Source organism: Mobula hypostoma, chromosome 21, assembly GCF_963921235.1.
Source record: "Mobula hypostoma chromosome 21, sMobHyp1.1, whole genome shotgun sequence".
In the NCBI taxonomy this organism is placed as follows: domain Eukaryota; kingdom Metazoa; phylum Chordata; class Chondrichthyes; order Myliobatiformes; family Myliobatidae; genus Mobula; species Mobula hypostoma.
Window position 1 is genome coordinate 20,672,755 of NC_086117.1, and position 24,144 is coordinate 20,696,898.

A 24,144-nucleotide genomic window follows, 5' to 3' on the forward strand; every position below is an offset into this window, starting at 1 on the left:
CAGAGGTACCTACCAGATTAAACCTGAACTCCAGTGCTGCTTGTATGGAGTTTGCACATCCCTCCAGTGACTGCATCTACTCTGGTTTCCTTTCATGTCCACATCCCAAAACATGCTGGTTGGTAGATTGTTCGGCCACAATAATTTACCCCAATTGTGAGTGATATAATCTAGGGCAGTGGTTCCTAACCTAGAGTCCACAGACCCTTTGCTTAATTGTATTATTCCATGGCATAAAAAAGATTGTGAGCCCCTGATCTAGGGAAACGTTGATGGGTGTGGAGAAAATAAAATGAGTTAGGGTAGGATTATTATAAAAATAATCATTATCTGCAGTCTGAAGATAATGAGTGACAGCGCTGGGTTGGACTGACTGAACTGGACTGAAAATGCTTGGACTCTTTCAATGACTTAGTGGATTAGTGTTTGTCCTGCGGGAGCGGGCCTTGTTCGGCCTGTCAAAAGTCACTTCCATCATGATTATTTAGTTTAGAAACTGCAGTTGCTTTTCCTATTGGTTAGCCACCTGGTGTCCAGTTTCAAATATCCCAGGTATAAAACAGCACATGGAAGGGGCTTGCTCTCTCTTCCTTTGTTTAAGGCAAGCAGTACACATACAGTAACCATTGGAAAGGTATGCTCTGCACGCATTTTTAGCCAGACATCCCACCTCTCCTGGAAGTTCCGGGAGTCTCCCGCGTATTGATAGTGGCTCCCTGATGCCCGGAAATTTTATACAATATCCTGGAAATTGATTTTTTTTTTGAGAGGGAGAACAAGAGTGAGCATCCTGATTGGTCTCTCTTTGTGCTAAGTAGACCTATCAGTTTTCTCTGTAAGCGGGCTTTACAGTTGACCTCAAAAATAATGACAGTGTTGCTCGCTGCACTGTTTGCAAAAGTGACTTTTCTATTGCCCATGGTGGGTTAAATGACTGTAAAAGGTGAGTTTAACGGGTGTCATTCATTCATTAGTGTAGCTAACGTTATTTAAACTAGCTGGCTAGCTGCTAAGGAGCTACTCTATTGATGTCCTACGTGATGAGACCAAACTCTCTGTAGACTTGCTTAAAGTTGTAATAGAATAAACATGATCATAAAATATAAGTACATATTTTAATGTCACATTTTCTGCATATCCTCAACTTGGTTTACAGATTAGACAAAATCAATAAACAAAATATTACATCAACCCTTGGAAGTCGACTGGGGGGGGTGATATGGGGTTGTGGGGGCGGGGATGCTACCTCCCTGAAATGAGTTTCTGCAGGATGGGATGTTTGCTTTTAGCTGAGTATGTTTGTTGAATATTCAGCTTCGTAGTTTCTGTATCTTGGGGAACATGACTGTTTGGTTGAATTTTTACTATTTGTAAATAAATGATTAATATACTTATTCACGGTAAGTTTTTCTGTCTCACTCGCTAAACCCACAAAGCTGATTCAACGTTACAGTGCTTTATATTCAGTGTTTTTCACTTTATTTTGCAGTTTACATAATTTGTTCTTTTTTTGTGCATTGGGGGTTTGATGCTTTTCTTTAAACGGCTTCCATGGTTTTCTTTGTTTCGTGGTTGTCTGTGGGAAGACGAATCTCAGGGTTATTTACTGCTTACATAACTTTGATAATAACTGTACTTTGAATCTTTGAAAATGGATGCAGTCTGAAGGCTGGAGCTGGCTCAGTGGTTCAAAAGTTTCCGTGCTGTCTCCCCCCACAACTTCTGTATTGACTTCTAGGAGAGTCATTTGCCTGCAGTGCTGCCATTGACCGTGTGCATTCCTGTCCTTATAGATTTCTTTCAGTGTCAAGTCTTCTGTCAGTTTACTTTATACATTATACTTTATTGTCACCAAACAATTGATACTAGAATGTACAATCATCACAGCGATATTTGATTCTGCGCATCCCGCTCCCTGGATTACAAATATTAAATATTAAAAATATTTAAAATAGTTAAAATTAATAAATATTAAAAATTTAAATTATAAATCATAAATAGAAAATAGAAATATGGAAAGTAAGGTAGTGCAAAAACACCGAGAGGCAGGTCCGGATATTTGGTGGGTACGGGCCAGATCTGGGTCAGGATCCGTTCAGCAATCTTATCACAGTTGGAAAGAAGCTGTTCCCAAATCTGGCCGTACGAGTCTTCAAGCTCCTGAGCCTTCTCCTGGAGGGAAGAGGGACAAAAAGCATGTTGGCTGGGTGGGTCGTGTCCTTGATTATCCTGGCAGCACTGCTCCGACAGCGTGCGGTGTAAAGTGAGTCCAAGGACGGAAGATTGGTTTGTGTGATGTGCTGTGCCGTGTTCACGATCTTCAGCAGCTTCTTTCGGTCTTGGACAGGACAACTTCCATACCAGGTTGTGATGCACCCTAGAAGAATGCTTTCTACAGTGCAGCTATAAAAACTAGTGAGGGTTTTAGGGGACAGGCCAAATTTCTTTAGTTTTCTCAGGAAGTAGAGGCACTGGTGGGCCTTCTTGGCAGTGAACTCTGCTTGGTTGGACCAAGTCAGGTCATTTGTGATATTGACCCCGAGGAACTTAAAGCTTTTGACTTGTTCCATTTGCACACCACCGATGTAAATTGGGTCATGCGGTCCGCTACTCCTTCTGAAGTCAACAACCAATTCCTTCGTCTTGCTGATGTTGAGGGATAGGTTATTGTCTTCACACCATGCCACCAGGTTCTTAATTTCCTCTCCGTACTCAAACTCATCATTACCCAAGATAAAACCTACAATTGTTGTGTCATCAGCAAAAACTTATATATTGAGTTTGATGGAAACTTGGCTACACAATCATGGGTGTACAGTGAGTACAGCAGGGGGCTGAGTACACAGCCTTGTGGGGCACTGGTGCTCAGAGTGATTGTAGAGGAGAGCTTGTCCCATATTTTTACAGCCTGGGTCCTGTCTGTGAGGAAGTTGAAGATCCAGCTGCAGATCTGAGTGCTGAGGCCCAGGTTCCGGAGCTTAGGAATCAATTTATTTGGAATCATGGTATTAAAGGCAGAGCTGTAGTCAATGAAAAGGAGCCTTACATATGTGTCTTTATTCTCCAGGTGTTCTAAGGAGGAATGTAGGGCCAGAGAGATGGCATCTGCCATTGACCTGTTGCTCCGGTAGGCGAATTGCAAAGTATCGAGGTTGACCGGTAGGCTGTGGTTGATGTGTGTCATAACCAATCTCTCGAAGCACTTCATAGCAATTGATGTCAGAGCCACAGGTCAATAGTCATTCAGGAATGCCACCATGCTCTTCTTCAGCACTGGGATTATCGTTGCCTTCTTAAAACACGAGGGGATCTTAGACTGAAGCGAGGAGCAGTTGAAGATGTCAGCAGACACTCCAGCTAGCTCGCTTGCACAGGTCTGGAGAACCCGTCCTGGGATGCCATCTGGGCCCGTCGCCTTCCTTGGATTTACCTTCAGGAAGGCCCTTCTAACGTCCTCCTCGGTAACGATGAATCTCGATGCCACCAGGTCCAGTTCATCTGGAGGGAGCGGGACACTCCTCTTCTGTTCGAATCTTGTGTAGAATACGTTAAGATCGTCAGGAAGAGAAGCGCCACAGTTATTGATATTCCCAGCCTTTGCGCCCAGTGATCTCATGTAGACCCTGCCACAGTCTACTGTCATCCCTCCGGTTAGCCTGGGCTTCCAACTTGGCTCAATATTGCCTCTTGGCGCCCTTAATGGCTTTCCGGAGTTCACGCTTGGATTCCGTGTAGCGGCTGGTATCCCCGGACCTAAAAGCCGCAGCTCTAGCCTTTAAAAGGGACTTGGCCTCATAATTCATCCAAGGTTTCTGGTTAGGGAATACCTGGACCGTCTTGTGAGACACATAGTCCTCCGTGCAATTCCAAATAAAGTCCGTGACAACTGAGGCATACTCATCGAGGTTAGCTGCCGAGTCCTTGAATACTAACCAGTCCACCGATTCAAAGCAGTCACAGAGGACCTCATCAGTTTCCTCCGTCCAACGCGACACTACTTTTGACACTGTGACCTCCTGCTTCAGTTTCTGTTTGTAAGCCGGGAGAAGGAGTACGGCCTGATGGTCCAATTTTCCAAAGTGAGGTCGTGGGACGGAATGGTAGGCATCCTTGACTGCTGTGTAGCAATGGTCAAGTATACTTGGACCTTTAGTGGGGCAGGAGACATGTTGGTATAACTTTCTGAGGTTGGCCTGGTTAAAGTCCCTGGATGTAATGAGCAAAGCCTCCGGATACCTGGTCTCAAGTTCACTGATGTTGGCATACAGTATGTTCAGAGCACACTCCACGTCCGCCTGGGGGGAATGTAGACCGCTGTCAGTATGACCGAGGTGAATTCCCGTGGCAGATAGTAGGGACAACACTTCACTGACAGGTGTTCCAGGTCCGGGCTGCAGGAGCTTGTCAGTGCCACTGTGTCCGAGCACCACGCAGTGTTGATCAGTAGGCAGACACCACCTCCCCTCGTCTTACCCAAAGACGCCATGCGGGCCATCGGATGGATTGAAAATCCCTCCGGTCAGCTGGCACAGTCGGGGGTGGCAGGGGAGAGCCAGGTCTCGGTGAAACAGAATACACAGCAGTTTTGCATCTCCCTGCAGTAGGTGAGTCTCCCTTTAAGATCATCCACCTTGTTCTCTATGGCTTGCACGTTAGCTAGTAGGATGGTGGGCATAGGGACCCTGAAGCCCCTCAGCTTCAATCTGACCAGCAGCCCAGCTCTTTTCCCATGCTTCCTCGGTTAATAGTGCATCTTTCCAGGTTTCCATTGATGCAGTGTGTTGTCAGCTCTTTGAGGTTGGTGGACGCATCCTGCGGGGATCGATAGGTGGGTCGTGTCATCAGACGCTTTGGGTCGGGCCGAGTAATGGGGGAGGCTCCACTGCCTCTTCCAGCTGCCGGGGACCCGGGCTGTTGATTGGGTCGGGTCCCGAAGCCGAGTCACTGTTGCGGAGGCTTCTTCTCCAGCCGAGCCTCAGGCTCGATTTCCAAGGTCGGCGGCGGAGACCTCACTTACGGCAGCTGTGGATGGCCACCAACAAGACTTTACGGTGGTCACTCCAGGGAAGCGTCTGGGGCACCTTGAGGTCTCCGCCATCACTTCTGTGTGGTCGTCTGCTGCGGAGAGGTGCTGGTCGGAATGGGCCGTGTCTCCAAGCACTCCAGCACGGTAGCAGACCGCAGTCTTCGGGAACGTGGTGGGCCTCGCTGGTCAGGTCCAGGTGCGATCCGGAGTTTAAGAAGCAGTTCTGGCGTGGTGGTCTCTAGCTGGGTCAGTAGCTTTGCCAGGGTGTTGTTGATCTTGCTTATTTTATTGATGTAAAATCTTTGCAATACTGTTTGTTTTTGAGCTTCATGTAAACCTATTTCTAGGCCCCTGTCTAATCTTGTGCATCAGAATAGCTAGCGTGGTGACCTATGGACATGAGTGTAACTGCACTCATCAAAGGAGTAGAAAAGAAATGACTCAAAAGTCATTTCACTAAGCAGTAACAATAAAATTGTCCCAAATTTTGCACTCAGCAGTAAAGAAATGGCATTTGGCATTTAACTTGCTGACAGCTACCCACAGAGCTTTATGGGTTTGTCAGAAGAAATTTCCTTTAAACTGGTGTCTTTTTCAGTGCAGTGCTCTCTGCAGGGAATCTATGGTATCTGAACAGAAAGTCTCAGTAGGGAAATAAAATTGCAGTGGCCTCACTGAGACGCAGAGCCCAAATGAGAAAGTATAAAACAGTAAGTATATAAAGTAATTAAATGGCATACAACTAGTAACATATGAATTTGGAAACATGCCTGGATTAATGGAGTCAGTTAAAAGAAAATGGGAACAATGTTTGAAAATCAATTTCTCCAACTTTTTGTGAGAGTCTGTACACCATGGGTATAAAAATAATTTTTCAAGGCAGGGGAGCGTGTCAATCATCACACTATCAAATGTTTACAAGCTCCTAAAAGTACAAATAGACCTTAATAACAGTTTTATGTGTGAACCAAGAAGGCAAGTACAATTATACCTCATTTTACAATAGGCAAGCATTTGTGAAAAATATAACATTAAGCAAGCTTTCATTTTTCACAAAGATGGAGTAAACCATGGGTGTTTTGATACGGTAAACAGTCAGTGCCACACAATTTCTGATAACAAAAAATAGAATAATAAATCAAGGATATCAGAGCTATAGAGTTACTGATATTATAGCAAAATTTTGTAAATCGGGGAACATCTGTACATTAGGTTTAAAGCATGCAGTGAATTCATTGCGGGGTCTGAGAGTGAAAACTCAGTTGTACTACCTGTAATGGTATAGGACATCTCTTGTAGCAGCTGGAAAGGAAGGGGGAAAGAAACCAGAATAAGAAAATGGGTAGAGGGGAAGGAAAAGAAACAAGGTGATAGGTGAAGCCAGGTGGGTGGGGAGAGGATAAAGTGAGAAGCTGGGAGGTGATAGGTAGAAAAGGTAAAACACTGAAGGAGAAGGAATCTGATAGAAGGGAGAAAGGGAAAGAGGAGGGGCATTGGGGTGGGTGATAGGCAGGTAAGGAAAAGAAAAGGAGTAATCTAGAATTGATGCAACACACATCAAAGTTGCTGGTGAACGCAGCAGGCCAAGCAGCATCTATAGGAAGAGGCGCAGTCGACGTTTCAGGCCGAGACCCTTCGTCAGGACTAACTGAAGGAAGAATGAGTAAGGGATTTGAAAGCTGGAGGGGGAGGGGGAGATCCAAAATGATAGGAGAAGACATGACTTCTCTAACTTCCGCTAGGCCCCACCTCCCCCTCGTACCCCATCTGTTACTCTTTTTTATGCACACATTCTTTCTCTCACTCTCCTTTTTCTCCCTCTGTCCCTCTGAATCTACCTCTTGCCCATCCTCTGGGTCACCCCCCCCCGTCTTTCTTCCCGGACCTCCTGTCCCATGATCCTCTCGTATCCCCTTCTGCCTATCACCTGTCCAGCTCTCGGCTCCATCCCTCCCCCTCCTGTCTTCTCCTATCATTTTGGATCTCCCCCTCCCCCTCCAGCTTTCAAATCCCTTACTCATTCTTCCTTCAGTTAGTCCTGACGAAGGGTCTCGGCCTGAAACGTCAACTGCGCCTCTTCCTATAGATGCTGCTTGGCCTGCTGCGTTCACCAGCAACTTTGATGTGTGTTGCTTGAATTTCCAGCATCTGCAGAATTCCTGTTGTTTGAATCTAGAATTGATGTTCATGCCATCAGGTTGGAGGCTACCCAGACGGAATATGAGGTGTTGTTCCTCTAACCTGAGGGTGGCCTCATTGTGGCATTAGAGGCTTCTTGCCCCTTCCTTTCCAGTCTCATTGAAGGGTCTCAGCCTGAAACGTTGAGTGTTTATTCCTTTCCATAGCTGCTGTTTGACTTGCTAAATTCTGCCAGCATTTTGTAAGTGTTATTCTGGGTTTCCAGCATCTGGAAAATCGCTCGAGTCTTATAACAGCTTCCAGTTTTACAATTTTATTTGTACATGTCTATTTCAGAGATTGTAAACTTTCCTTCATTTAAGCTTTGCTGTTATTCTCATCAGAAAATTAAGATGTTGTATAGTCAAGATGCTAACCTGTAACGATTCCATTGATATTCCAGAGCGTGCGGAATCCAGCATTTGGAGAGAGCAGGAGACAATCTCTCATTCTTTAATTCCCTTTACTTCTGCATTGTCACCTTCTCTACGGTTGGATTTGGTGATGTGACACCTCATATTTGGCCTTCACAGCTCCTTGTTGTCATAATGATATGTGTGGCTTTGGTAGTATTGCCTCTCCAGGTATGTTGCTAGTTGTAACTACTTGATTGTTTATGTATTTGCTATTGCTTATTTTACTGATCATATCAGTGTTTCAGTTGAGTGTTTTCTACAGGATGAGCAGCAAGCTACTTTCATGAAAACAGCCTTTCAGGTATCATTTAAGAAAAGTGAGGCAGTGTTCCATCCTAGTTTCATTAATGGCAATCTCAATATTGTATCTTTCTCCTGCTGAGAATGAGTTCCCAGTCAACTTCAATATCTCAGCAGGAAGTTCCCAAAAATAAGTAAGTTAGATTGGGAACATGATGTGTAGAGAATTGATGAGAATACAGTGCCTTGTAAAAGTATGGGTAAAAGAATATTTCCTTGCCTGTAAAGACTTGGCAAAGTGTCACTTAGAAGATACTGTAAAGACACGGAAGAAGGTCTTGTGGTCAGATGAGACTAAAGTAGAACTTTTTGGCCTCAACATTAAGCAGTACATGTGGGATAAATCTAATACTGTGCATCACCCAGGTAACACTATCCCTACTGTAAAGTATGGTGGAAGTAGCATCATTCTATGGGGATGCTTTTCAGCAACAGGGACTGGAAATCTGGTCAGGATTGATGGGAAGATGAATGCTGCTAAATACATAAAGATCTTGGATAAGAACCTGCAAGCCTCTACCAGAAGATCAAACTGTACAGGAAGTTTGTCTTTTAGTAGGGCAATGTCCCAAAGCACACTGCCAGAGCAACCACCAAGTGGTTTCAAATGTAGAAAATTAATGTACTTTGAGTGGCCCACTCAGATCGAACATCTCTGGCAAGACATAAATATTGCTGTCCACTGCTGCTCCCTAACTCACCTGACTTAAGGCTGATTTATACTTGTGCGTAAAATCTACACCATAGCCTGACGCACACCTCTCCCAAAATGTAACTACACGTCGCGGCAACGCAGACTGCAACAACTGTGATTGGTCCACTTGGTAGCATCGCATTTCCTCCTACACTGCAATAGCTTCCCATTGGGCGACTGAAGGGCAGGGAAGGAACTCTGGCTGCAATGCTTTCCATAAAGCTTTACAGACCTCCGAAATTATGAAGGGCACATTTCGCTTTTACGAAAAAAGATGCTCGCTTTAAGCTTGTTTACCCCAGAAAGACTACCATGACCATGAAGCCTTACATGGGCAGGTGTGTGCGCGTGCATGATGTGCGAATACGTGACGTGCACATGCGTGTGTGTGCCCGAATTGCAGAGCGACGCAAACACACCAACACACAAGTATAAATGCTCACAATGGCGTAGCCCACTTGCGTAGTATAAATCAGCAAGTATAAATCAGCCTTTAGCTTGAGCAAGTTTCCAAGGAGGAATAGGTAAATCTTGCTCCATCATGTTGTGTAAAACTCGTAGAGACTTATCCCAAAAGACCACTGGCTGTAACAGCTGTGAGAGGCGGTTCAGCTAAGTGCTGAGCAAAGAGGGATGAATGCTTTTGAACTGCTGGCATTTCAGTTTTTGAATTTTTAGTTGATCATACTTTACAATTTTCCCTGTTTTTTGGGGCTTTACTGTGGAAAAAACAAGCATGTGATTCCTAAGTAAAAATTCTCAGTTAAATTGATCAATATCCTTGATTGAAGTACTCATTTATGTGAACAAATGGTTGGGGCAGAATGCTTTTACAAGGCACTGTACGTTCTTGGTGAGGAGCTCAATTACCCAGAATTCCACTGACACTTTGGAAAGGGTACCAGTGCATTCAGTTGTGTGCACTACACACTAAGAATTGTTTGGCAAAGACAAAGATAACAGTGTTGAGATTTACACATGGCAACGATCTGGTTGCCTGTTAGAAAATCACTTCAGACTTCCTTGAAAATAACACACACATCATGAATATGGTCTCCATCTTGCCTAATCAGTAACTCTTGAAAAGGTCCCTAGTCCTGATGAAAGGTCTTAGCCCAAAACCTTAACAACTTACTTCCCTCATAGATGCTGCCTGACTTGCTAAATTTCTCCAGCAATAATGGTGTGCTGTTCAAGGTTTCCAGCATCTGCAGAATCTCTTGTGCCTCAGAACTATTTAGGAGTTAACTTTTAAATTTTATAACTTAAAAGGGGCGCTGGTGGCTGGCTGAGTGCACCTGGCAACTTTACCACAGTGATCAAGGAGATTGCCAGCTCCCTATTGTTTCTTTGTCAATCATCCCACCTTCTATTATCTCCTCATATCTTGCCCAACCTTTTCCATTGGTATCAATCTCAGATTCTTATCATTGGTAGGCTGCCTTAGGTTGCAAAGAAAGTTTCTGTAGCTCTTGTTTCATGTAAGTGGACAAATATTGGAAATGTTTCATATCTGCTTACTGCACAGGGGTTGGTCTACTAGGTTGCAATTTCTTCTTCTGAGGTTTTATGGCAGCTGGCAAACAGCTTTAAGGTGCATTACTGCCACCTTCTGGACCGGAGTGTGTCTTAGGATATCTAGATATTTATATTTGTATCAAATTCTATAAAAAAAGACCTGTATTCTTAAGGAATTACGATATATATTTAATGCAATAATCCTGTGCTTAGGATGCAATTTCTAAGTAATCACTGGTGAATTCCCATTAAATCTGTACCTGGAGTTAATGTGGCATTAACCCAAAGCCATTACTACAGAAAACAGAAGGTTTACATTGGTCTAGTGTAATATATTTCATTTTTGCCTGGAGGATGATGACTTTTACATAATCTATAGATTTGCAGTGGATTTCATTGACGGTATTGATCTAAAAAATTTTTAGTCAAATCATTGAATCACAAGTTAAATGCCTGATTAACTGAAGGTCAGAGAAATAGATCCAGATCTTGAAAGGAACTTCCTCTTGCAATTCATAAAGAGAGTTTCATTTTACAGATCATATTTTGATCATCAGTACCCAGAACTATGAAACCCGATTGAAGCAATCAATTGAAGCTTTGAAATCAAATGTCACAGAGAAATTAGGAAAGTGAAAACAAAATCTGGAGAACATAGAAATTATAAAATCCTTTAAAGCTGGTTAATACTGGTATGGGATATTCTCACATCACCAACTTAAATCTGCAATTCTCCATGCAAATGACAAATATTAATATGAAGAGATAGATTTTTTAGTGACCTCAAGCCAGTTTTTGAAATCAAATTTTTGCTTGCATTCATCTGATTTCTTTGAATAGATAAAACTAAATTCTGTCATAGGTTAATGACATGTTGATAGGGTGTTTAAGAAGGCATATGGCATACTTGCCTTTATTAGTCAAGACATTGAGTTCAAGAGGTTATGTTGCAGCTTTATTAAACTCTAGTAAAGCCTCATCTGGATATTGCATACAGTTCTGGTTGTTCCATTATTGGAATGATGCCGAGGCCTTGGAGAGAGTGCAGAGGAGATTTACCAGGATGCTACCTGGATTAGAGGGCATGTGCTAAAATGAGAGGTTGGACAAACTTGGGTTGTTTTCTCTGTAGTGGTGGAAACTGAGGGGAGATCTGATAGAAGGTTATGAGAGGCATAGACAGAGTAGACAGACAGCATCTTTTTTCCAGAGTTGAAATGTCTAATACCAGAGGGCATGTATTTAAGGTGAGGAGGGTCATTTCAAAGGAGGTGTGACAGGCAACTTTTTTTTTACACGGAGAGTGGTGGGTGCCTAATGTGCTGCCTGGAGTGGTGACAGAGGCAGATACATCAGGGATTCTTAAGAGATGTTTAGATAGGCACATGAATGTGAGGAAAATGGAAGAAAGTGGACATTGTGTAGGCAGAAGAGATTAGTTTAGTTGTCCATTTGATTACTAATTTAATTGGTCTGGAATAACATTGTGAGCCAAAGGGCCTGTTACTGTGTTATACTGCTCTATGTTCTTTCACTTAAAGTAGCTGCAGCTGGCTTCTTAAATTGTCAATTCCTTACATTTCCCTCAAGCTTTTTTTTATCAACATAAGCAAATCTTCTAAAATCCTACATGAAAGTGAATCAAAGGTGACATTACTGTACAGGGAAATGCTAATATGTTTGGTCACTGTTTAGACAATGCATTGCTTCATCTAATTCATGTCACTGATAAGCTTAGTGAAGGACATTAGATGGGTAACTAACTTAGTCACTTGGGTATTTTTCTCTTCACAGTTTGAAGAGCTTGTTTACTTATGGATGGAAAGGCAGAAGTCTGGTGGGAATTACAGTCGGCATCGAGCGCAGACAGAGAAACATGTTGTCCTCTGTGTCAGCTCCTTAAAAATCGACCTGCTGATGGATTTCCTCAATGAATTTTATGCTCATCCTAGGCTTCAGGTAAAAATAGGCAATGGCTTTCACTGCAACTGTGTAGCCCAGGATTTATCATTGGAGCTGAATCACCTGGGCTTGCATCGGTGTCCAATAGAACACAATTGCTTTGTGCAGTTCTGCTGAGGTGAAATTACTTACAGTAAGTGTCTGAGCATCCATTGGGGTAGCAGGGGATTCTGCAATATAAGCAACATCCTGTGTGGTACCTGAGCAAGCTACAGCTACAAAGCTGCTGAAAAATCCTTGACCGCTGGCTTCAACATGCTTCCCAGCTTAACTGACTGACAAAATATATTAAGAATTATTGAAAGCAGTAAAAATTATTCATTTAAAAATACATAAAAACTTAATTAGAAAAAAAACAATCTTGCTGCTTTCCTCACACATCCCAGAGATGAATCTGGAAAGTTAAATGCTAGTTGTAATTTATCCCTGTTACGGGTTGTCCCCAGATTTCAGCAGGCTTCCATTCCTGTGAACTGTTCATAAATTGACCAATTTACAGGTCAAAAATGCGGCCACAAAATGAGATCCTAGGTGAGTGAAGATGCCTGCAACCCCACAGTAGCTGACAAAATCCATCCCGTTGATCTTCCTAATGCTCCTTCAGATGTATGGACTGTATACAAGTCAGGCATTCATGACCTGTGGATGACATCTGTACGTTATGGGCAAAGGAAAGGAGAGCTGATCTGCATTTTAAAGAGAAAATAAGTTGCAAGTGTATAGGGAATTAAGGAGAAGGAAATGGGACTTAATAGGTTTGCTCCACTGTGGGTTGGTGAGGATCCAATAGCCAAATAGCCTTGTTCACTCTCACTGTAAATATGAGGAAAAGCACTTTGAGATTTCTCAATAAAGACATGAAAGTTATTGTATGAGTTCAAGCCTTTCTTCCTTTATGAGCTGATTTTTATGCAACATTTAATACTGAAAATTTGTTTTCCTTTTAAGAGAACAATTCCAGCTTCAGCATTTGTTCCAGAAATAGATTTCAATGACGTAGGTTTATTTTCAGATGATTCTACATTTTCTTCCTTAACCATTTTCAGAACTGGATTTGTCAAAAGGCTGAGTACAGCAGCAGAGAACCACAAAAGCAGCAAGAGAGGAAAAAGATTGAAGTTAACAAATATCTCCCAAGAGAAAGGACCTTTACATAAATAGATGAAAAATCTAACAATTGGATTTTCAGATAATTTTAAGTGTTTGATTTTTGAAATGGTTATTGAGAGTGAAGCTCCCAGTTTAATTTTGAGAGTAGTCCAGAGTCCTCTAGTGATAGAAAACAAACTGTGATCTCTGTATGAAATTAGATATAAAGCAAAGCTCGGCCTTTATCCTCGAGGCTCAAGCTGAGGCACCACAGAAAACTTTCAGCTTCCTTGTGTTTTGCTGCCTTCTAATGTGACTATTTCCTTCTTAATTGTATAGCATTTCTGTTCAGGGATGTTAACGAGAGCAATTTGCATGTAAATACATCGTTGAATGAAGTAAATCCCAAGTTAATTTACAAGAGCGATATCAAATACGATTTGATACACAGAACTAAAATTGGGACAATAAGCAAATGTGTTTGGTCAAAGGTGCAAATTGTAAACTACAGTTTAATGAAGGTTGAAGGGGCATAGACATTTAAGGAGTAACTTCACAGGTGGAATGATGAAAATTAAGGATTGGTGATTTACGGTAACCTTAAAAGGTTGTTGAGCCAACAGAGGTTATAGAGGTGGAGATGCATAAGTGGCAGATGTCATGGTGAATTTGATAACAAGGATGAACATGTTGTAATTCTGGGAAGTGGAGGTCTCTGAGCATGGAGGCAATGCACAGCTTTAAAAGAGTAAATTGCTCTTTAATTTATTCAAAGTTGCTTCTAGCTGCAACAGAGAACAAGACTGCACTTAAAGAGAAAACAGGAGCCAGACTCGGCCTCTCAGCCTGCCCTGTCTTTCAATACGATCATGCTGATCTGTGGCAAGCCTCAAATTATTTTCTGCGTCAGTACCCCCGTGGTCCTCAATTCCCTAATCTTTCAAATATTAATCTACTTTAAATATCGCTAATGATCTAACCTCCACAACTCATTACGTATTGTGTACAGGAGGCAAAATACGTCATCAGAGATCCACACCATTCAGGGTACGCCATCCTGCAGCTCCAATTGTACAGGAGGTACAGAAACCTAAAGTCCTACATCACCAGGTCCAAAAACAACTACCTTCTTCAACCATCCAGTTCTTAAACCAGCTGACACAATCCTAATAACTACCTCAGTATAGTAACACTGATCATTTTGCACAAAATTGAACTTGTTTTATTATGTTCTGATTGTGTTCTTTATTGTAAAAATAGTGTATAATTTATGTTTAATTTTTTTTTCTTGTGAATGCTGCTTATATGCTGCTATGTGCCTGTGATGCTGCTGCAAGTAAGTTTTTCATTGCATCTATGCATACAACATTAATTTCAACTTTGACTTTGACTCTTGGATAGAGAATTTCAGAGATTCACCACTTTCTGCCACAATTTGAGATACTCCATTGGAAACATCTCAACATCTACCCAGCCACTCCTACTTGTGTGTTTCATTCGGTATGATCACCCTCATTCTTCTGAACTTCAAAATATAGAGACATTATTCCTTTGGCTGTTCATGATAGGACAAACCTCCCTTCTCAGGAATTAGATGAGTGAATCTGTTTTGGACTGCCTCCGTGATGCAATGGGGTAACCGTCACTTGGGGCACTTTTGTGATGCCCACTTCTGTAAATATAGTTAATAGATTTTATATTTAAATGAGTAATAATGGAAGATTATTGTTTAAAGTTATGTTATATCCCATCTAATTGCAATGTGCTCATTTAATCCTGTTTTAGCATATTCTGTAGTTTATCTCCTTTATGTTGCAGGATTACTATGTTGTCATCCTCTGCCCAACTGAGATGGACCTGCAGGTGCGCCGAGTGTTACAGATTCCTCTCTGGTCCCAGCGGGTCATTTACCTGCAGGGATCTGCTTTGAAAGATCAAGATCTCATGAGAGCCAAGTAAGCTGAGTTGCCGTATCAATGCAGCATGTATTTGTCCCTGAAACAAAAGGGAGAGAGACCCTGTGTGATCTCTAGGCAATATTAACTTGGTGACAGTTCTACTGCCCTCATTTTGCGTCTGCTCACAACAATGCAGTGACCTAAACTACTTATCAAAAATCACCCAAAACAGAAGCTTTCTTCAAAGGTTTTAATGAGATCTCTTTTTTTTTGTGAAACTGTGGAGAGTCAAGTAAACATAGAACATAGAATAGTACAGCACAGTACAGGCCCTTCGGCCCACAATGTTGTGCCGACCCTCAAACCCTGCCTCCCGTATAAGCCCCCACCTTAAATTCCTCCATATACCTGTCCAGTAGTCTCTTAAACTTCACTAGTGTATCTGTCTCCACCACTGACTCAGGCAGTGCATTCCACGCTCCAACCACTCTCTGAGTAAAAAACCTTCCTCTAATATCCCCCTTGAACTTTCCACCCCTTACCTTAAAGCCATGTCCTCTTGTATTGAGCAGTGGTGCCCTGGGGAAGAGGTTCTGTCTATCCACTCTATCTATTCCTCTTATTATCTTGTACACCTCTATCATGTCTCCTCTCATCCTCCTTCTCTCCAAAGAGTAAAGCCCCAGCTCCCTTAATCTCTGATCATAATGCATACTTTCTAAACCAGGCAGCATCCTGGTAAATCTCCTCTGTACTCTTTCCAATGCTTCCACATCCTTCCTATAGTGAGGTGACCAGAACTGGACACAGTACTCCAAGTGTGGCCTAACCAGAGTTTTATAGAGCTGCATCATTACATCGCGACTCTTAAACTCTATCCCTCGACTTATGAAAGCTAACAGCTCATAAGCTTTCTTAACTACCCTATCCACCTGTGAGGCAACTTTCAGGGATCTGTGGGCATGTACCCCGAGATCCCTCTGCTCCTCCACACTACCAAGTATCCTGCCATTTAATTTGTACTCTGCCTTGGAGTTTGTCCTTCCAAAGTGTACCACCTCACACTTCTCCGGGTTGAACTCCATCTGCCACTTCTCAGCCCACTTCTGCATCCTATCAATGTCTCTCTGCAATCTTTGACAATCCTCTACACTATCTACAGCACCACTAACCTTTGTGTTGTTTGCAAACTTGCCAACCCACCCTTCTACCCCCACCTCCAGGTCGTTAATAAAAATCACGAAAAGTAGAGGTCCCAGAACAGATCCTTGTGGGACACCACTAGTCACAATCCTCCAATCTGAATGTACTCCCTCCACCACCACCCTCTGCCTTCTGCAGGCAAGCCAATTCTGAATCCACCTGGCCAAACTTTCCTGGATCCCATGCCTTCTAACGTTGTGAATAAGCCTACCGTGTGGAACCTTGTCAAATGCCTTACTAAAATCCATATAGATCACATCCACTGCGCTACCCTCATCTATATGCCTGGTCACCTCCTCAAAGAACTCTATCAGGCTTGTTAGACACGATTCCGCCCTTCACAAAGCCATGCTGACTGTCCCTGATCAGACCATGATTCTCTAAATGCCTATAGATCCTATCTCTAAGAATCTTTTCCAACAGCTTTCCCACCACAGACGTAAGGCTCACTGGTCTATAATTACCCGGACTATCCCTACTACCTTTTTTGAACAAGGGGACAGCATTCGCCTCCCTCCAATCCTCCGCTACCATTCCCGTGGACAACGAGGACATAAAGATCCGAACCAGAGGCTCAGCAATCTCTTCTCTCGCCTCGTGGAGCAGCCTGGGGAATATTTCATCAGGCCCTGGGGACTTAACTGTCCTAATGTATTTTAACAACTCCAACATCTCCTCTCCCTTAATATCAACATGCTCCAGAACATCAACCTCACTCATATTGTCCTCACCATCATCAAGTTCCCTCTCATTGGTGAATACCAAAGAGAAGTATTCGTTGAGGACCTCGCTCACTTCCACACTCCAGGCACATCTTCCCACCTTTATCTCTAATCGGTCCTACCTTCACTCCTGTCATCCTTTTTTTCTTCACATAATTGAAGAATGCCTTGGGGTTTTTCTTTACTCTACTCGCCAAGGCCTTCTCATGCCCCCTTCTTAAGCTCCTTTCTTGCTTCCCTATATTCCTCAATAGACCCATCTGATCCTTGCTTCCTAAACCTCATGTATGCTGCCTTCTTCCACCTGACTAGATTTTCCACCTCACTTGTCACCCATGGTTCCTTCACCCTACCATTCTTTATCTTCCTCACTGGGACAAGTTTATCCCTAACATCCCACAAGAGATCTCTAAACATCGACCACATGTCCATAGTACATTTCCCTGCAAAAACATCATCCCAATTCACACCCGCAAGTTCTAGCCTTATAGCCTCATAATTTGCCTTTCCCCAATTAAAAATTTTCCTGTCCTCTCTGATTCTATCCTTTTTCATGATAATGCTAAAGGCCAGGGAGCGGTGGTCACTGTCCCCCAGATGCTCACCCACTGAGAGATCTGTGACCTGACCCGGTTCATTACCTAGTACTAGATCTAGTATGGCATTCCCCCTGGTCGGCCTGTCCACATACTGTGACAGGAATCCGTCCTGGACACACTTAACAAACTCTGCCCCATCTAAACCCTTGGAACTAATCAGGTGCCAATCAATATTAGGGAAGTTAAAGTCACCCATGATAACAACCCTGTTATTTTTGCACCTTTCCAAAATCTGCCTCCCAGTCTGCTCCTCTGCATCTCTGCTGCTACCAGGGGGCCTATAGAATACCCCCAATAGAGTAACTGCTCCCTTCCTGTTCCTGACTTCTACCCATATTGACTCAAAAGAGGATCCTGCTACATTACCCACGCTTTCTGTAGCTGTAATAGTATCCCCGACCAGTAATGCCACCCCTCCTCCCCTTTTTCCACCCTCTCTATCCCTTTTAAAGCACTGAAATCCAGGAATATTGAGAATCCATATTAAATTCAATACAGAACTATCACATGCCTGAATATACTAATGCTGCTGATTATTCTCGCAACAGATGTTAACCAAGGTAGTACACATATGTAACACTCCATATCTATACAGTGTAAATACGTGGCACAAAGATCAGCCTAAGCATAATACTTTTCTTCAAAAATATATCCACTGAGTGTTTACCAATATTATCAAAATCTTAAGACTCTCTGATATTGCTGTCAAAGGGCAAATAAATGTCTTTCCACACTGTGCTTCAAATCAGAATAAAATATCAACTGTGCAGGCAAAGATACAAAAAACTTCTTGCGTATAGGAGGTGATGTTCAAACAAAATGAACTGTGCCTCTAGAGGCTGGACCAGCTGTACATTCAGAATGCTTGCTTCATCTACTGTGCCAGTCAGTGAGTTGGTGGTGTGATGGATTCAGAGCTAACAGTTTATTGGGGCAGCATGGTAGCATAATGGTTAGTGCAATCGCTTTACAGCACCAGTGATCACCTATCAGTGTTTAATTCCCACTGTAAGGAGTTTGTACATTCTCCTCGTGACCATGTTGGTTTCCTGCGGGTACTCCAGTTTCCTCCCACGTTCCAAGGATTAGAGAGTAGTGGGCATGCTATATTGGTGCCAGAAGAGCGGAAACACTTGCAGGCTGGCCCCAGCACAATTCTTGGACTGTGATGGTCTTTGACACAAAATGACGCATTTCACTATATGTTTCAATGTGCATGTGACAAATGAAGCTAATCTCTGTTTAGTCTTTGTGCATTAAACCCTATTTACCCAATGGAGAAAAAGCCCAATTTCTAAAGTGCATGGGAAACTGAAGTGAAGACTAAAAATACACAACTCTCGCAATAAAGGAGGGTAATTTCTCTGGATGAATGCAGTGATCAGATGATAGTTATAAATACATTATGGGCATAAAATAATCACAGTTTTACAGGAGTGTAGACACTAGTCTTCCTTTAACAGGTGAATTACCTCACCATCTCTGCTCTGTAGCCACAATATTCACCCTATAACACACAACCCTGATTCGTTACTTGGTGAGCTTTGTGTTTTGATGGGCATTGGTTTCTGGTCAGTGTTTATTGCACATGTCTTGAAAAGGTGGTGCATTTGGATTTTCAAATTAACTGACTCAATCAGATGGAAATCACTTTCTGATCTGATACCCAGTTGAAACATGAGAAGAGTGAGTGATGATAACTGACTGACTGGATTTTGGTGGATCATGTAAAAGACTTTGGAATTAACAATTTCATGAAACACATCAAAGACTTTGCAGTAAGATTTGGAGTGTGTGAACACCAGAAAAGGAACTTCACAAAGTTCAACGTGAGAATGCCCTGTGAGCTGGCATTTAGCCAAAGGGCCTCCTTCAATGTTGTAAGAAGATACAGGAAAGTATTAGCCTGCAGTATTAGCCCTCATTTACAATGAAACAGATGAGAGGTGCATATTGAATCAAAAGATAAATCAAAAGAAAAAGTAAAAGGAAGGGGGAAAGCATCCGGCACCTTCAGTCTGATCTACAACTCAATCAAGTCATTGGCTAATCTGGAGATCAAGTCAGTTTTCCCCTTCATTTTCATATTCCTTGATAGATAATCAAATACTCCTTATCAGTTGAAAGCTCCACTTATCCCAGACGCCAGAGTTTCATAAGTAAGTGAAAGATTTCCACTCGTCTTGATTTTAAGTTCATAATTTATTTTGCAGATAATGTGATTCTAATATGAAAATTATGTTCCTTTGCTCTCTTGTTTTTCTTCCCATCAAAGTTAAAAGTAAACCTACTGTCAAGGTACATATATGTCACCATATACAACCCTGAAATACAGTTTCTTACTGGCATACTCATTAAATCCAACAACCATAATAGAATTAATGAAAAATTGCAACAATAGGGTGGATAACCAGTGTGCAAAAGACAACAAACTGTGCAAATATAGAAAGAATAATATTAAATAAATTAACATAACTATTGAGAACTGGAGATGAAGAATCTTTCAAAGTGAGTCCATAAATTGTGGGAACAGTTTAGTGATGGGGCAAGTGAAGTTGAGTAAAGTTACCCCCTCTGGTTCAAGGGGTTGAGGGGTAATTACTGTTCCTGAACTTGGTGGTGTGGGTCCTGAGGCTCCTGTACCTTCTTAATGGCAGCAGCAAGAAGAGAGCATAGCCTGGGTGGTGGGAGTCCTTGATGATGGAAGCTGCTTTCCTGCAACAGTGCTTCGTGTCGATGTACTCAGTGGTGGGGAGGGCTGTACCTGTATGGACTGGGCCGTATCCACGAATTTTTGTAGGATTTTCCACTCAAGGGAATTGGTGTTTCCATACAAGATTCTATCCATTGTACAAAATTGTGTTTTAAATCTTATCCAATACACCAGGGAATTAAATTTATACAACGTGGGAATTAGAGTTGATAAATAGAAATCATGCAAAAATAGCATGATAAAGCTTGTACAGGTAAAAGGTGCTGTACCCCTGCTCAGGAAATTGAGGAGGCTGGTTTAATGATTCAGCAATTGCTATGACATCATTTCATGGTAAGTATGGGTCACAAAGTCTGAGAATTGATTCACAAGTGTATTAAAGGGTTATGGATAATTATGAAGCCAACATGCTGTGTGTCTTCCCTTGTGACAGGATGGATGACGCAGAAGCCTGTTTCATTCTCAGCAGCCGAAATGAAGTGGACCGTACAGCAGCGGTACAGTAAATCCGAAAGTGAAGAGGGGGTTGGGGGTGGGGCTAGGAGACTTTATGCTATGGATCTTTATGTAAAAGGAAAATTCAACCATATGTGCAAATGTTCTGGGATCAAGCTTATATTTCATCATATGGTCTCTAACACAAGTGTAGAATAGATTTGCTAACTCTGGTTGCATGTGAGAGCTCATATGCTGACTTTAACTCCATAACACACTTGTTTTGCATGTCTAATATTTTAATATCAAATTCAAAGTTCAAAATACATTTATTATCAAAATACATATGCTGTATACAGAGCTGTGGCCTCCATCACACCACTCCCACAGAACAATGACTGAAACTGTGAGCACACACATGCACACGCAAGCACTCAAATACTTGCACTAACGGCACTGTGCATTACTGTGATATTCTGGTGCTGCTGCAACTTATTTTCTACTACTTATCTATTTAATACTGCTTTTCTCTTACTGTCTTGTTTTTATCTACCATTTTATTTAATTGCCTGAGAGGAAGCCAAACAGAGTTTCATTGTACCTATGTATAATGACAATAAAGATCATTCAATTCAATCCTAAGGTTAATCTTCCCACAGACCGCTACAAAACCCATTCAAAGAAAACGTCAAACACTCAACCTGCAAAATAAGAACAAATCATGCAAATGCCAAAAAACGAGAGAGAATCACAGAATACTAAACATCAAACCACAGAGTCATTAAAACAGTCGAGGAATGCTCACTTTAGTTCAGTTCATTTCAATTTGACACTGTACCATTCATTGACTGCAGGCCACGGAGACAGTCCGCCCAATCAAAATTGCACCAAATAGCAATAAAAGAAGAAATAACCAGAAACTAGAAACACATCATAACATGAACTATAGAGTCCAATCCACAAAGTGTGTCAATTAAACCTTGCCCAAACACGTGGCATAAGTAACGTGGCAAAAAAAAGCAGAGTGATCTCTTGATGTCTGCATGATACTTCTGATTGCACAGTATTGTGCCCGGATAATTAATTTTTAATTCCTGCAAAGTCTACATCAATCTTGCATGATTGGCAGCCTTAAGAAAACTATTACATCCAGGTACTCAATTCATTGTATTTTTGTTTTCCCATTTGGTAGTGATTAGCTGACTCTTGCTTTGGGCATTGAAATCATGATTACATATTTGTACCTCAATGTGGGGTGATCATTGGAGTAGATTTTAATAATCCTAGTATGGAAACAAGTTGCTCCCAGTTAAACTGGAACAAAGGTTTTCCACAACACCATAAGATAAAGAAGCAGAATTAGGTCAATTGGCCCATGGAGTCTGCTGCACAATTGACCCATTGAGTCTGATCCACATGACCTTAGTATTCTGCCGATCTGCAAGATGCAGAAGTGATGGTAGAGGCAAATATGACAGGACCATTCAAGATGCACTCAGATAGGCATGTGAAAGTCCAGAAATGGAAGGATATGTAGGTAGAAGATAATAGTTTAGTTGGACATTTGATTACTAGTTTAATTAGTTCATCATGACATTGTTGGACTATTCTGTGTTCTATCTCATCCATGATATCCACAGCTTGCAGGAATTATCTGTTGTAGTACTTTGGGTCTGTAGAATGAATTGAAATAATGTCCTGGATCCTACTAGTACAGTCCTCATTCAGTGCTGAATGCCCTCAGTTTGCACTTATCAGGAACAGATGTAAGCAGTTTACTGGGCTGGCTGACCCTGCAGAGTCCGGAAGGAGTGTCTGGAGAATTACAGGGAATTTAGCAGTCTTTTGCAGAAGCTCTACCCTCAGAATGACTCCACAGCCTTTGCCAGCTGTAAAATTTCAATCAATTTTAACATTTTTTAAATGTGCATGATTTTTGGGGACCTTAAAGCAATTAAACTTGAAGTTGTTAAAGAAAAATTACACGCAGAAGCACAACAAATCAAAGCAAAAAAATACTTTACTTAGCGAAAAATACGTAACCTACTGTCTACTAAACCCTGAACCTATGCCCCATCATCCCCAATGAAATCAGTGGGTACTTAAATCCTGCAGCGGGTCTGAACTGGCACAGAATCGGTGGGATGAATCCACAGAACACTGAGGTATACCAGCCAATCTGGGCCGTCACTAGATAATCCAGTCGTGAAGCAAAGTGCCAGATATGGTCTTTTAAATTGATTCCATGTTTCAGTGTGTTTCCAAATGAAACCATGGGTATAAAATCTTCGTGATTCTGTCAACTTCAAGTTTTAGAGCAGTATTGTCTACGTAGTTCTCTGAGGGCCTCTGGTGGTAGAAGGGTGATATTGTTACTGTCATAAACAAGAGAAAATCTGCAGATGCTGGAAATTCAAGCAACACACACAAAATGCTGGAGGAACTCAGCAGGCCAGGCAGCATCAATGGAAAAGAATACAGCCGACTGTACTCTTTTCCATAGATGCTGCCTGGCCTGTTGATTTCCTCCAACATTTTGTGTGTGTTGCTTGATGTTGGCACTGGTTTATTATTGTCATATACCAAGGTACCGTGAAAAGCTTGTCATGCATACCATTCATACAGATCAAATCATTGCACAGTGGATTCAGCTAGATTAAGTAAAATAGTAACAGTGCAGAATAAAGTGTAAGGATTACTGAAAAAGTGCAGTGCAGGTAAACGACTGAGTGTAAAATCATAACAAGTTAGATTGTGAAGCCACGAGTTCATCTTATCATAAAAGAGGTCAGTTCATGTGTTTGAAACTGTCGGATAGAAGCTGGCCTTGAGTCTGGTAGTATGTGCTTTCAGGCTTTTGTATCTTCTGCCTGATGGGAGAGGGGAGAAGAGAGAATGTCTGAGGGAGGTGGGGTCTTTGATATGTTGGCTGCTTTACTGAGGAAGTGAGAAGTATAGGCAGAGTCCAGTGAGGGGAGGCTGGTTCCTGTGATGTGCTGAGCTACGTCCACAACTCTGCAGTTTCTTGTGGTCGTATGCATAGCAGTTGCCATACCAAACCATCATGCATCCAGACAGAATGCAACGTTACAAGCTAATGCCATACAAAATAGAACAACACACACTTGAATGAAGGACTAGGTACATTATGGTTCAGTTCTGTGGTAATCTCATTTCATGAGAGCATTTTGATGGCATTTTAATTAGATTATTAAAGCTGTGTTTTATCAGTTTAGAGAGGCAGAGAAAGAGATGCATCAGGCATCCATGTAAGCAGAAGAGGAAGTGTACTTGTAGAACAATTTACAAAGTGTGGCTTGATGCTCAATACAGAAAGCACCATTTTGCATCGGAGATAACATAGAAAGAATGTGAGTGATAATATCATCTG

The 24,144-nt window shown here is 42.0% G+C and overlaps 1 protein-coding gene across 5 annotated transcripts in view; it reads left to right on the forward strand.

Annotated features, from left to right (window-relative positions):
- kcnt1b (potassium sodium-activated channel subfamily T member 1b) overlaps positions 1-24,144 on the forward strand; it is a 436,729-nt gene that overhangs the window by 301,111 nt on the left and 111,474 nt on the right. For all 5 annotated transcript variants that reach the window (XM_063073587.1, XM_063073584.1, XM_063073585.1 and 2 more), the window contains 4 exons: positions 7,608-7,788; positions 11,927-12,091; positions 15,002-15,138; positions 20,752-20,815. In XM_063073587.1, the coding sequence (XP_062929657.1) occupies positions 7,608-7,788; positions 11,927-12,091; positions 15,002-15,138; positions 20,752-20,815 (547 nt within the window). The remainder of the gene's footprint in view (positions 1-7,607; positions 7,789-11,926; positions 12,092-15,001; positions 15,139-20,751; positions 20,816-24,144) is intronic.